At 39.3% G+C, this 14,399-nt stretch overlaps 2 protein-coding genes across 5 annotated transcripts; one reads left to right on the top strand and one right to left on the bottom strand.

Annotated features, from left to right (window-relative positions):
* The first annotated feature begins 4,419 nt into the window (after nucleotides 1–4,419).
* LOC307015542 (uncharacterized protein) lies at nucleotides 4,420–8,548 on the top strand. 3 transcript variants are annotated; one of them, XM_079644214.1, is made up of 5 exons: nucleotides 4,428–4,651; nucleotides 5,366–5,465; nucleotides 6,006–6,747; nucleotides 7,073–7,291; nucleotides 7,754–8,548. In XM_079644214.1, the coding sequence occupies exons 1-5, from the start codon at nucleotides 4,604–4,606 to the stop codon at nucleotides 7,968–7,970; spliced, it is 1,326 nt and encodes a 441-aa protein (XP_079500340.1). In that variant the 5' UTR covers nucleotides 4,428–4,603; the 3' UTR covers nucleotides 7,971–8,548. The 3 variants fall into 3 exon arrangements, with proteins under 3 accessions (XP_079500342.1, XP_079500340.1, XP_079500341.1); XM_079644215.1 differs by lacking the exon at nucleotides 4,428–4,651 and adding an exon at nucleotides 4,666–4,869; XM_079644216.1 differs by lacking the exon at nucleotides 7,073–7,291 and having other exon boundaries at nucleotides 4,420–4,651.
* A 77-nt stretch (nucleotides 8,549–8,625) lies between these two features.
* Nucleotides 8,626–13,681, bottom strand: LOC307015538 (G2/M phase-specific E3 ubiquitin-protein ligase-like). Of its 2 annotated transcripts, none has more exons than XM_079644208.1 (13): nucleotides 13,533–13,681; nucleotides 12,563–12,680; nucleotides 12,307–12,428; nucleotides 11,886–12,195; nucleotides 11,669–11,760; nucleotides 11,228–11,269; nucleotides 10,933–11,000; nucleotides 10,757–10,849; nucleotides 10,340–10,650; nucleotides 10,053–10,231; nucleotides 9,731–9,903; nucleotides 9,384–9,598; nucleotides 8,626–9,272 (listed from the first exon to the last, which is right to left on the bottom strand). In XM_079644208.1, the coding sequence occupies exons 1-13, from the start codon at nucleotides 13,578–13,580 to the stop codon at nucleotides 9,034–9,036; spliced, it is 2,010 nt and encodes a 669-aa protein (XP_079500334.1). In that variant the 5' UTR covers nucleotides 13,581–13,681; the 3' UTR covers nucleotides 8,626–9,033. The 2 variants fall into 2 exon arrangements, with proteins under 2 accessions (XP_079500334.1, XP_079500335.1); XM_079644209.1 differs by having other exon boundaries at nucleotides 12,316–12,428.
* Between the last annotated feature and the right edge of the window lie 718 nt (nucleotides 13,682–14,399).

Below are 14,399 nucleotides of genomic sequence, written 5' to 3'. Positions count from 1 at the left end.
ATTAGTCCGGAAATAAAATGTTTGGCAACACTACTATATTTAGCAACAGGGAAAATGCAACTTTGCAATGCCGACGATTTAGGAATATCGCAACCATCAGTCAGGCGTGCCATAAACCAAACCATCAACGCGCTCTCTAGGCCACATATCATCCAACAGTTTATCCGGTTTCCTTTGGACAATCAACAACTACACAGGATCAAAGCCAACTTCATGGCAATTGCAGGTATGCCTGGTGCTATTGACGGGACGCACATTTGGATTTTTGGATAATGTATCAGTTATAGTTATTAGTCACAATATAGCATTGTTAACTCACTGAAGAAGCATCAATCACTGCGTTTACATGCACTTTGCTAAAGTACATGTCGATAGATTTATTAGAATACCAATCAATTCGACTCATGCAAATGTTTATAATCAGTCAAAATACTTAATACTGTTAATATACCTGACTTTTTCTTTTTGCGTCTAGGACCAAGTACTGTGTCCCTCACGGACCCTGTCCTGACAACTGTGGGTTGAAGAAGAAATATTACTATATACATACAGTACACCAAGTTAAGCTTAAACTCAAGTTTCAAAATACATCCCACAAATGCAGCATCACATGATGCAATAGGTGTTAGGTACAGATATTTTTTTGTTATTGCGATTTAATTGAGGTTGATCTATGAAGTCTAGGTGTTTTGTTGTCTAGCCTATATAATTGACTCCATACTTTATGTGTAAGGAATAGTTTGATAAATATTAACATGTTGTGCTGTAACGTTAAATGAATTTAACTTTGATTCAAAAACCTACGTTTATTCCCCGTATGTTCATTATGGGACAGTGTCGTATCTAAATGCAGTTCTTGAGTATAACGTCTAAATATGCTGCATGACGTTGTTGCATGAGTTGCTTCAAAGTTTACCCCTATGGTCAGGGATTGCTTTAGGTAGACCACAATATTAATGATATCAACCTCTCGTACAATATATGGGCATGAGCCAAATCATTTTGATGTAATCGACCTACTGCCCAACGCTACAATGTAAGACCCTTTCTGTGTGTAAACCAAGTCACATAGGAGTTTTATTTTGTGATTTATCAAATGTAAAGTAAGCCTGCTGTTGCTTTGCATTTTTGTGTGAAAAAGGTATAACCATATAGTAACCACATGTCTGTTCAGGAATGAAAGACTGTATTTTTCTAAACGTTTAATATTTATTTATATCCGAGTACCTAAGGATATACACATACCCAAGTATCCCATTTTCCTTTCATATTTATGAAGTTGTAGGTGAAATTGTTATTTAGATTAAGCTATTGTTGTTATTATTATTATTTACCTATTGGAACAATCATTATTCCCAAAAATGCAAGAAGTGCAATTAGGTGTTTTGAGATATTGTAGAAGCATGACTTGTCAACAAGTTACCTACAAATTGTTTTTAGGGAAATATTGGAAAACACTCTTGACTTTTATAAATATAAAAGCTGCAAATCTCAGAGAACAAATGCCACTGTGTGTGCTGTGTGCTCTGCATGTGTGACCATTAAAGAGGGTTTCATCCCTCCGATTCTATCTATCTATTGTATTACCTGGCCTTCCGTGGTGTTAGCCTGTCTCACATCATCCCGCTGGGGCTGCTCCTCCTGCCCTACCTCTATGATGGTGCACTGCTTCACGGGGGGGGGGGGGGTCTTCAGCACCTCCACCTGCACGGTGCTTGTCTCTGGCACCTGGCTCTCTGTGGTCCCTGCATCCTGCCAGTTGTTTTCTGCTTCAGATGGGTCACAGGGTGTGAGGTTCAGCGTGACTGTCTCTTCCTCAGGATCTTCCGCAACCCCCTGGCCAGTGGAGTCCTGTGTCCAACCTGTGCAAGTTAAACAAATGTTGGTCTTGACTTGCTTAAGACAAAGAGGTTAACTCATATATCTAGAAATAAGAAATACAGCGTGCTTAAGGTATGTTTCCAGACAGGGTCAAAAATATACTCGTCATGTCATAGGACTGTGTGCAGTCAAAGTTACTAGCAGAGAAATAGTGGTATTTATCCAGTCAACCATTTATGGTTTTGTTTTTGCGATATTATTCTTCCGATTTGTTTCTACATTCTACATGTGATGTGACAGGTCAATTTGTCGGTAGACAACATATAGACATGTATGTTCCCTTACATTATTTTCATCCACACATTTTGTTCAGAATTTATGAGACTGACGCAAACGTGTTTTGCATAAGTGCAATCAAATAAGTAGCAAGTCGCTTTGGATAAAAACATAAATGTAATGTAAAGGGACCTCTGGATGCACTGGATAACTGCTTTTGTTTACAACCCGAGAAACATGACCTTAATACAGAACTGCCAAACTGAATATGTGGTCAACTGGGATCGTCTTCATGTATTGTGCTCTTACCATTAACCTCAAAATATTTCTCCCTTTTGGGCGTTGATAAAGGAAACCGTTTAGGAACGGTTTGCTAAAAGGAAATTGCTTAAGGGATGGCTCAAGCCTAAACATACATTTCAGTCATCAAACCTAACTACCTTGACATTAACAACTTTACAACTTTCAATTTGTATACAATGAATGCGCAAGTGGTAGCACAATACCCCAAAATGGTTTTTCAAATTCACGTAAACTTGCCTAACTATTTCCTGATAAATAACAGTTAAATGTCCACAAGTCCCCTCTGCAGAGTAAGCCATGTCTCATTAGGCTCAGTGTTTAAAAATGTATTTATTGTATGTAGTTTGCTAAAATAATAAACAGTCAAACGTTGTCCATAACCCTAAATATTTTGCAATTACTTTCAACTTTTGTAACACTTTGCAGCTAAAAATAGTGACAGTTAACAGGTAGAAAGGATGTGTGTTAGTTGTCTCACAAAAATATAGTTTGCCAAACCCAAATAAATGGCTCGAATGACTGCTTTCTGGCTGTATCAAAGGATAAATACTGGATCAAGTTGCAAGCATCTCACCTTCACAAAGGTACTCATAAAAAGTGCCTATCTTGTCAAGGTAATCCTGGGCATAGGCGGTCAGTGTGCAGCGAGGGGTTAGGATTTCACATTTGATGTCCTTCTTCCTGGTCTCCTTGCCAAGAAGCAGCACTGGTTTAAAGCCAATGGCATGGAGTTTCTCAAGCTGTAATGACAAAATAATATATTTACTGTTTAAAGAAATGGAAAGGAAACATCAACAACAACTATATAACTAAAACTATAACATCACTGATGATAGCATCTAGTTGTATGCCATTCATAAACCTAGATGCTGAGTTAAGCTTTTGCAGAATCATGTATTTACCAGGAAGGGTTACACAGTAGAAGTAGAAAATATTTTATAGACAAACACAAAATACAAATAAATCAGTATCCTGAGTCCCAGTTCAAACTCTGATAATCTTAAAGTTAAAGTACAATAAGATACAAATGTGTGACCACTCAACAATTAACAGTTAACACTTACAATGACTATTGCATAATTAAAAATGTAACACAATCCAAGCATAGCTTGACACTGTTGAAATTGCGTGCTACGATGTAAAACGTTCCCGTATGTTGTGGCTGCAGTCGTAAGAGTAATATAGAGTAATAACATACAATTATGTAGTCTTATTAAAGGTGGGGTAGGTAAGTTTGAAAAACCGGCTCGAGATACACTTTTTGTTATATTCCATGGAATGCTCTTAACATCCCGATAGCAATGAATATCTTAAGTGCTTTGACAAAAAATCCATAAAAAAATGTCATCTGTGGAAGCCGTAATACTGTAAAAAGCACGACCAATCATCTGAGCCGGCCCGGCTAAAGTAACTGGATGGCCTACCTGCCTGTCAGCCTTCCATCTGTGCACAAACTTATCTCGTGCCCTCATTGGTCATGTGCACGTTCGTGTGTGTTGGAGGAGGGGCTCTATTTGTCAAACTTACATACCCTACCTTTAAGGTCTAAAAGTGTGTACATAAGCAAGAATGGAACACAACATGTAAGTGAAGGAAGTGCTCTGTTTATTTAAATGTGTAGTTAAATTAAAATATTGTCCCTTGGCTGTGAAAATTAAGATAAGAGCAGTTTTAAAATTGAAAGAAAAGAGAATATTAAATAATACCTTTGCAATAATATCTATATTTGAAGTTGATATCAAAGTGTATATTGGTTAATAAGATACAAACATCATTAGTAGTAATATTCATCCCGCTTCAATCTCATTAGTATGCATATAAAGTGACAGGTGCTGTGACAGGTCACACCTCTACCTACTTATGCTAATGAGCTAAGTCCCGCCTCCCCTTTGTTCGAGGTGTGAGATCTCAAGTAGGTGTGATATCCCAAGTAGGTGTGAGATCCGTCGATAGGAGGGGGTTGATGTGTATTCACAGGTGTGAAAAGTACGGTGGCCCTGAGAGGCCAGGGTGCTGCAAATAAAAGAACGCTGCAAATAAAAAAAACGCTGCAAATAAAAAAAACGCTGCAAATAAAAAACGCCGCGATGCAAATAAAAAAGCCACAACGGAAGTGAATTACCGGGGACTATTATTGCTGATGCACATACGACGGAAGTTAATTACCGGGGACTATTATTGCTGATGCACATGCGTTTTTTTTATGCGAGAGAAGAAGAAGGCTGGGGGATCTCCGGGAAACATCTCATGGGTAAGTTTATAATGTTAAAGTTACACAGGATGTAGATAATATCTGTCGCTGCCGTATTTATGACTTTAAATGACGTTATTTTGTGTGTGGGAGCAGATTATGTGTGTAGTGTATAATGTTAGTAGAACATAGCTACTTTTATCTGCTAACGTTAGCTGTTTTCTAAACAAACGGATCTGAGCCGACCGGGACTTAAAGATGATGCTAAGACACACAAAGTAAGTTGAATATGCCTTTATTCAACAGACGAGCTCGGGTCCTCTCCTCAACATGCTCTGAAGGAACAACTTTTACTGAATTAGGGCTGGGCAAGTTAACGCGTTATAATCGTTGCCCAGCCCTATATTGAATACATACAAGTATAGATCTTCACTAACATCCTGTAGTCAATCTTGACTCCATCAACATGTCATCTAAATGTGCCTGTCTAGAGATAAATGAGGGTCTCTTATCCTGCTTAGAGATAGAGAAGGGTCTCTATCCTATCCAAGACGTGCTTCCTTTGAGAAGTGTACTGGCTTTAAATCTTTCTTTTTTTTTTTAATGTATTTTGACATTGTAGATGCATGGTTCAGATATTAAGTGATTGCAGCTGATATCTGCTGTTAAATTAGTGTCAGCTGTTTGCAGGTAACATTACCTGCTGCAATAGCTTACCAAGTAGCTGTTACTTAATTGCAAATGAATAACATTCACATTGCTCTTTTTCCACAGGCAATGTATTGTCCATATTGTGGGACTGCTGGGTGTTTTGGGAGGTTTTGCGGCTCCTGTGGCAGCAACATTGAATGTTTGGCTCCCTTTCTCGAAGATGGTAAGCTCCTCCTTAAAAGTCAAGAATTTCACCAGTACAGTGATAATGTCTTATTTGTATATGATTTGTTGCCATTTTAATATATGCTATACACATATTATTGTCAGTCATGGCAATTTCAACATGATTTAGAACTACTGATAAAAAAAAATGCCAACAAGTAAAAAAATCAGGTGAAATACCAAAGTTGACCAATTATGTGCTCCTTCATGTGCTGAGGGTTGAGCCTTCTGATGCGTTTATGCACAAATACAGGCATTAAAAGGGTACCTTTTTGTTTGCTACCTCTAGATTGATATGTATTTTTATCCTTACCAATTATGTAAGTATCCCAATATGTTGTCCTTTGCCTGTTTATTTCTCTTCTTTTTTGCTCCTCATGTCTGGAATTGTTCACGCATTGAACATACTGAAAACATACACTTATGCATCAAACATTTCAGTTATTTTCCTCATTACTGATACATTTTCATTTTTTTCTTAATAGGTTTTTTGTTATTAAGTTTCATTCCTAATGACACTGTTGTCTTTTCCCTTCAGTCACAGCATCTAATGAAGGAATCAAGGCAGGCCTCATCCACAAGTACTTCACGGAGGGACACGCTTATGAAGTGATACTTGATTTTCTAGAAAAAAGACACAACATTTTTCTTAGTCTGAGGACCTTAAAGAGGAGGCTACAGAACGCTGGCTTAACAAGAAGGACAGACTACACTCCCATTGGCTCTGTACACCAAACTGTTGCACATGAACTGAGAGGCTCGGGTCGGCTGTTGGGTTACAGAGCTATGTGGCAGACATTGCAACAAAAGTATCACCTGACAGTAAAAAGGGAGGATGTTAGACAGACGATTTCCAGACTAGATCCATCTGGTGTTCAACTTCGTTCCAGGCGAAGGTTTGTCCGAAGGGGATACGTCACAGCAGGACCAAACCAAGTGTGGCACGCTGATGGATATGATAAACTTAAACCCTTTGGTATTGCCATCAGTGGCTGCATCGACGGCTTTTCAAGGAAAGTTATGTGGCTCAGGAGTGGCAGCACTAACAACGATCCGGGCATCATTGCGCAGTACTACCTGCAGTGTGTATCGGAGTTTGGACTACTTCCAGCCCGCCTTCGCACTGACTGTGGAACTGAAAACGGCACTATGGCAGCCATTAACTGCACATTACGATCTCAACACACAGATGATTTTGCAGGAGCCCTCAGTCACATGTATGGTACCTCAACTGCAAACCAGCGCATCGAGAGTTGGTGGTCTTTCTTCAGAAAGCAAAGGTATAGCCTTTTAAGGTCAGGTCCAATAATGTGTGTGTGTGTGTGTGTGTGTGTGGGGGTGTGTGTGTGTGGGTGGGGGTGTGTGGGTGGGTGGGGGTGTGTGGTACAGAGGTGCCCAAATACTTTAAATCTATCTGGATGAAAAAAATTGTGAAATTACATTAGAGCTGTACACTAACATTTTCCCAAGGGGGTTTATGTGCTCCCAAATGAAATAATGTAGGAGCGCACCAAGAAATGTTCAACATCTCTAGAAATATTGTGACTTTTTACTTGAAGTTGTCTTTTTTTCATGAAATACAAAAGTTTTGAATTCCACCATTAGGACTCAGTTCTGGATCGAGCTCTTCAGTGACCTTAGAGAGAGGCACCTCTTCAATGGGAGCCATGAGCACAAGTGTCTGCTGCGATATGTGTTTTTGGGCATCTTCCAAAAAGACCTCGATGAGTACAGACAGCTGTGGAACAACCACACCATCAGACCTGTTCGCCTGTCTCAGTGTCCATCAGGTAAACCTGATGCCATGTACCACCTGCCTCACAGGTTTGTATTCAAATTGTTTGGTAATATTACTTTAAAATATATCTGACTTCATATAATTTGGTGTATCAGCCCAATATGACAAGTTTGTCACTTGATAAATAACGTGATTCATTTAGTCTGAAAACTCATTATTTCAAAATGATTTCAAGTCTTAAACGACTAAAAATGGATTCCAACACAAAACCTAAATCAGAAGATATCCAAAGCTATTCTGTCGATTTATCTTACTCAATTCCAAAAAGTACCTTGTGTTAGAAAGTGAGTAGAATGACCATATTTGACTGAAAGAGCTGCTGTCAACCTGAGATTAATTTCTCAAGTCAAAGCTCTTTGTTTAGGATTTAATTAACGAAGAACTGACTCAATGGAGTTTTAGTTATAATGCTTATCTAGCATGTTTGGGGGGTTAAATGATCCATTTGTAATCACTTGACTCATGTTTCAATTTATGACTGGTCATAGGTTTGGCGGAAGGGAGTGTGGATTTCCAGTGTCCTGGGAAGCCCTACACCACTTTGATGGCATCATGCAAGCATCATCCCAGTACAATTTGTGTGGTGATGAGAATCTGGAGATGCATTTTGTGGACTTGCAAAGACGGAGTGGGTTGGCTCCACCAGTGAACTGGACAGCTGCTGTTCAGAATTACATTTCCATGAAAAACATGTCTGGAGTGTAGAATACATTGCCCCACCAGCCCCCCAGAACCTTTTTTGTGTGTACAAGTTTCCAATGTAGGTTGAATATTATTTAGAATGCTGCAATTCTGAGTAGATAAGTCCAGTGAAATATTCAGCTTGTATCTTTGCATAAGTCATTAGACTGAAACCTTTCTTTGTTTAAATAAACATACAGCATATTCATGTATTTTGTAAAACATGTTTAGTGTTACATCCGTGTTATCAGTTGAATGGTCGATCGTCAGAAGATTATACACCTAATATTTTGGTAATTGATTTTAATTTTGAATATAAGCAGGTTCCAGCCTCTAAAATGTGAATATTTGCTGGATTAATTTGTTCTCTGTGAGGCTTCACTTTCTGACATTTTAAAGACCAAGGCGTGTCCGAAATCACTCATTCACTACTCCCTACTCCTTATATAGGGAATTCTATATAGGGAGTATTGAGTGATTTCAGACACAGCCCATAACAAATTGATGAATCAACAATAACATTCATTCATTGCATCAGTCACATATGCTACTGTTATTTCTGTTTTCACAGTGGATCTGAGAATAAAATCTTGTGAACCAGCTACAGCTGTGTCATCTTTGTAGCGAGTGTGTAACATATGCTATACGTAGAAAAACAAGTCCTTACGTTAAAATGAAACACTTTTAAACCATTTAATGAAGAGTCATTCAGCTTTACTCTTTCACAAAGTCCATGTAAAAACATGTTGATAAAATGGGCAAAACAAAATTTGCACAACAAGGTGCCTTTTGCAGTCTTTATTTACTGTTTATGTAAATATTTGTAAAACATCTTAACACATGTTCTGAACTCTTGATTTAACCACGGTCTACCTTACCTACCTAACGAGAATACAATAACAATACAATACAAATGTGTGGTGTTGTTCACATGTTAGATATGAAATAGGACAAATCTGCCATGAAAAATACTCACATCTCTCTTACGTCACAACATTTTGGTCTGACAGATCGCAACATTAAAACAACGGACTGTGTAGCTACTGTGTGTGGGAACATTAACTTTTACCACAAGTTATTTAATTGTTTAAAGGCACCCAAAGCCGGGGGAATTATTAATGCCAAAGTTCATGTTGGCTTTGAAGGCACCATAAGTGTCCAAAAGAGGAAGCTTTAAAATGTTGGCACAGGTATTTGTCATTGGGAATGTTGACGTTGTAGAACATAGGAACTGAAGGCGTGGCAGAGGACTCATACCAGCAGGAGGCACACATGGCACACCTGTAGCGAACATTAACACCTCCAAGGTCACTGAGCTGTCATTTTCTAAAAAGTAGAGAACATTGGAATCAATTGACAGTAAATACTATCTACATCAACACCGGAACTCTTTATAATCTGTGTGTATAAAAATCAGACAAGAGCAAATTGACTAACCTTCACAATCGAGAAGATAATCTGCCCAGTAACTCATAGCTTTCTCTTCCTGAGCCCTTCTGTTGCTTCCCTGTTGACTAAATTCAGGCTGGAACAGATTTTCCATCTCTGCAGCAGACAGCTTCACATCGGCATGACAGAGAGCAGGGGTCAGGACCGTCGGATGCTGCTGCAGAGCTGTCAGAAACTGCAAACTTTCAAGTCCAGCCTTGAATCTAAAATACAATTAAAAGATGCATGCAAAGATACATGTGCATCATGTAGAAGTAAGTAAGCAAGAAAATGGGACAACAGCAACACGTTTTTCATAATTATTTTAGCAATAACAATGAAATACAAAAACCTACCTTTCGATTGCAGTGTTGTTCCTGTGGATTATGTACCACTTCAGGTAATCCTCTACTATCATTCTTTTTTCTTCACATGACCTGACATGTCTGAAGCACCCAGCAGTCTGCAACATGGCACTGTTCCGTATCATCAAGTCCTGAAGGATCTCCACTGAGGGTGAATTCTGAATCTAAAAGAAGAGATAACAGAGTCCCACACATTTCAAATATGACACGTAATTATAAAAAATGGTAATGCCAGAAGTATATCTTGAAAGAATGGTTTAAGTGGACAAAACTCTCTCTTTACCTATTCTAGAATTTCACACCCTTCTCATACCTCTTGTAGGACTTTCCCTATCTCCTCATCTTTAATGTCTCCGACAGATGCCTTGAAACTGCTCTGCCCTGAGATGTAGCTGACCAGATCCTCTGACAGAAAATTAGGACCTGGTCCACCATGCACAATGGACACAGCAATCATCTTCCCTGCTAAATAATACTCATCCTCTCTGATAGCTGTCCAAGATAATGCAGAATAAAGAAATATTAAATCAGTTTCTATATTTGAAAACACTGCAAGGTTGAAATATGGGTTCTTTTAAAACATTATACACAAAACAGAACCTGTTGAATTGTAGACCAGGTAGCGGCTCTCCACAGGTCCATCAAATATGGGCCGTTTGTTCAGCTCTTTCATGAGAAGGGAGAGGAATTCTCTCTTGGGGCCACCTGTATCGAGACCTTCCTCAAACCTCCCTTCATCGTCAGAGAATTTCACCAGGATGTCTTTCTTTTCTGAGAATGTTGCCCTTTTGAATCCTCTGACTGCTCCATCCCAGATGTTCGAGCGACAGATGTTAAATCTGCTGACAGCTCGATGGTCAATCTCTAGGGCCAGGTTTGCAGTTATCTCAGAAAGTGATTGCTGGTCCACCCTGTCATCAGATAAATTATGACCATGTTAAATGGTACACCATAGCACACATTTTTGATCAGGAAAAATAACAACCACAGTTGAAGTAAGGGTAACTTTTCTCTTACTTTGTATCCTCTGGAATGTCATGACTGCACTCAACACTGTCTGAGTCATCCTTATCCTCTATTACAATGGGCGCATACAGCTGAGTATATTTGCTGAGAAATTGACATACACAAGTTTACATTGTTGATGTTTTCATATAAAACATACTTGAATTGTAGAAAGGAAAGTATAATACCTATAGCACGCAGTTTCCAGCACACCTCCTGATGTTCCTGGGCCCTCTTGTGAGTCAGAAAATAAGACCTGAATCACAAACCATAACAGGGATAGGACAGGTAAGTTGAAGTATTTTAAATCATGGCTATCTGAAGGCTGATTTAGAAAGAAAAGACTATTCTAATGTACACAAACGTGGATCTCTGGGTCAGTGTGACACGTTATTTCATGTAGTTTAAGACATTAATTGTGTGACAATATTTCCAGACAAGGCTAAATGTGAACAAAAGACAATGTTTTGGAGCCACAATTACCGGAGCTGCTGAATCACTGCCTGACTCTGCAGGTTCCCATACCTGGAAGTAAAAAACAATATATCAGTGTGACACTTCAAATTTGACAGAACTAGAGCTTAACACATTTGAACATAAATATTGAATTCTATTATTCTAACAGAAAGTGTATGTGATTTGCGCCAGGGGGAATGATCCTTCTTACATTATTACTTTCAGTGAAAAACATACACATTATTATGGTGTGATTTTGCAGGGATCTGCACTAAATAAAGTTGTTTTCTTAAGTTTGTATAATATGTGTAAGCCAGGACGCTGCAACATTTACCGCAATTTAAAATGCTATTTTGGGACATGTTTCATCGTAAAAATATGCCGTCTATGTGAAATCTAGAAACATTTTCACTTCCAGATAGAATTTACAATATAAGCGATCTAAGATACAACAAATGTAGTACTCACTAATGTATCAGCTGCATTGAATTCTGCAGAAGTTGGACTCATGATGATCACCTCTGAATCCGATGAGTTGGATTCAGAGCTGGTTTCCTGAGCTGTGAAATACAAGAACAGGTATAAGAGGATTTTAGACTACTCAGAACAACAGAGTGCTTTCCTTGACAAACAAATCAATTTAAAAAGCTCTTCTTGGTTGGTAATTAATTTCACAATTACTTACAAGATGTAAAGAAATCTTCAGCTGTACAAATGTACAGTGTGATACGTTGGTAGGCCTTCCCCACTACCTCTTTGTACTCGTTTAGAGTGAAGGGTACTTCTGTTCCTGGTATATTAGTTATCTTTGTACCGTCAGGGTAGAGCAGTACGTAGGGACCACCATGTAAATTTCTGTCGAAGGTCTTCATTTTTTGCTCAGCAGCTCTCTGCAATTCGTCCGCATCCGACTCTGGTCGCATCAAAAGGGGAAGTACTGTTCCTCTTACAGTCTTCAGTACACCATCTTTCAGCCTCATAAGGCCTACTGAAATCTACAGAGAAACAACGAAATAGGCGACTGTTAACTAGTTCAGTGACACTATAAATACATGACAGAATGGACTGTCGGCAAATTATTAGTCTATCTCAGCAAAAAAATGTACCTTCACAACCTTCAGGTTGTCTTTTGATGGTGTTTTTTTTTTCTTAAAACCTGCTCGTCTCTCCTTCTCTTTTACACTCCGGAAAGTCCGGAATAACTCCAGTGTGCTTTTTCCTGTAGCCTCTGCTTGAAATAAGAGTCCAATCAATCGTCAATGACAAAGAACAGAGAGACATAGAGTGTTCTCACCCATACTCATAAGATATAGAGTGTACATTGCCTAAGCCTAATTCAAAAAATAAAAAAATAAAAATTACCTCCACTTGTGCCTGTTTTATCAACATCACACAGGAATTTGAGGTCCTTGCCACATGAACAGCAAAAGGCTGATTTAGAGTCCTGCTGCTGTCCACAAAAAGGACAATACATTATGACCTGCAAGAAAACAAATAAAGTATCATTAGGTTGCTTTGCGCTTCAATTGCATGAACATCTTTCTATCTATCTATCTATCTATCTATCTATATATAAAGCAAGAAATGTCCGTGTGTGTGTGTCTGTGTGTGTGTCTGTGGCTCGCATATCTCTCTGACTGTTTGTCAGATCGACCTAAGCTTTCGGATATGGCTTGCGGATTGCATGATGATTTGCATCCTTCATTTAGAATTTTTTGGGATTCATTTTTCTAAACCTTTATTTTTGACGAATCTACGCGCTCCGGTACGCCCCCCGGACAACATTGCAAGCAGCAATTATGGGAGCCAAACAATCGGTCCGCTTAGTACAGGCACAAGCTTTGAACGGCCATGCCCCGAACGGGCACTGCACTAGTTTTTAAATAACACTAACACATTTGGAAAGACTAATCAGTACTACTTTCAACGCTGGCTTAATACAAGGAATCTCCCAAAATGGATTGCAAGTGTGTCTTAATCACGACATTCCCCACTGACAAGGGCAAGACAAGTTTCAGGCAGTTAAACACGCAAGAATACTGTGAGTCTGTGAGTGTGTGTGTGTGTGTGTGTGTGTGTGTGTGTGTGTGTGGTCTAGATTTAAAACGGTTCAAGCTGCACGGATAAATCGAGCAGAATCAAACAGTTTTTACAGACAAGCAAACAACTTGAAAATAGCTTTCTGCAGTTTTGATCAAAGCTATGTTCTACTAACATTATACACTACACACATAATCTGCTCCCACACACAAAATAACGTCATTTAAAGTCATAAATACGGCAGCGACAGATATTGTCTACATCCTGTGTAACTTTAACATTATAAACTTACCCATGAGATGTTTCCCGGAGATCCCCCAGCCTTCTTCTTCTCTCGCATAAAAAAAACGCATGTGCATCAGCAATAATAGTCCCCGGTAATTAACTTCCGTCGTATGTGCATCAGCAATAATAGTCCCCGGTAATTCACTTCCGTTGTGGCTTTTTTATTTGCATCGCGGCGTTTTTTATTTGCAGCGTTTTTTTATTTGCAGCGGTTTTTTTATTTGCAGCGTTCTTTTATTTGCAGCACCCTGGCCTCTCAGGGCCACCGTAGAAAAGCCCCCACTGTTGCGCCTCATGGTGTATCATAAAAAATGTTTCAATCACATTAGTATGCATAAAAAGTGACAGGTGGGCCCGCCCCCCAAGTGTGTGTGTGTGTGTGTTTGTGTGGGTGTGGGTGTGGGGACCTTCACTGATGTCCTCCCAAGGAGGTGTGTGTGTGTGTGTGTGTGTGCGTGTGTGTGTGTGTGTGTGTGTGTGTGTGTGTGTGTGTGTGTGTGTGTGTGTGTGTGTGTGTGTGTGTGTGTGTGTGTGTGTGTGTGTGTGTGTGTGTGTGTGTGTGTGTGGGGAGACCTTCACTCCAGCTATCGGTGCCTGTCTTAACACCCCATGGCCCTGCAGTCGGCCAGAGGCTGTAAAAAGTCCTGGAAAGCAGGCAGGCACCTCGTTTGAGAGATGACTGTGTGTGTATTAGAGAGCCTGAGGAGACACATTTTTACCGCCCATGCTTGACTGTTTATCTGTGCACTTTTCAACTGTATACTACAACACAAAAATGCCCAGTGCTGCTAAGAAATAAGTTCAGAAAGCTCTGAAAGCTCTAACAAAAGTAACTCTCCAGGTATTTCAGACAGAGTATGCGGATTCGGTCTGA

The sequence above is a fragment of the Notothenia rossii genome, assembly GCF_949606895.1.
Source record: "Notothenia rossii genome assembly, chromosome: 8".
Lineage (NCBI taxonomy): Eukaryota > Metazoa > Chordata > Actinopteri > Perciformes > Nototheniidae > Notothenia > Notothenia rossii.
Note: the sequence above shows the minus strand (reverse complement) of the source record. Positions and strands in the feature narration are given on the sequence as shown.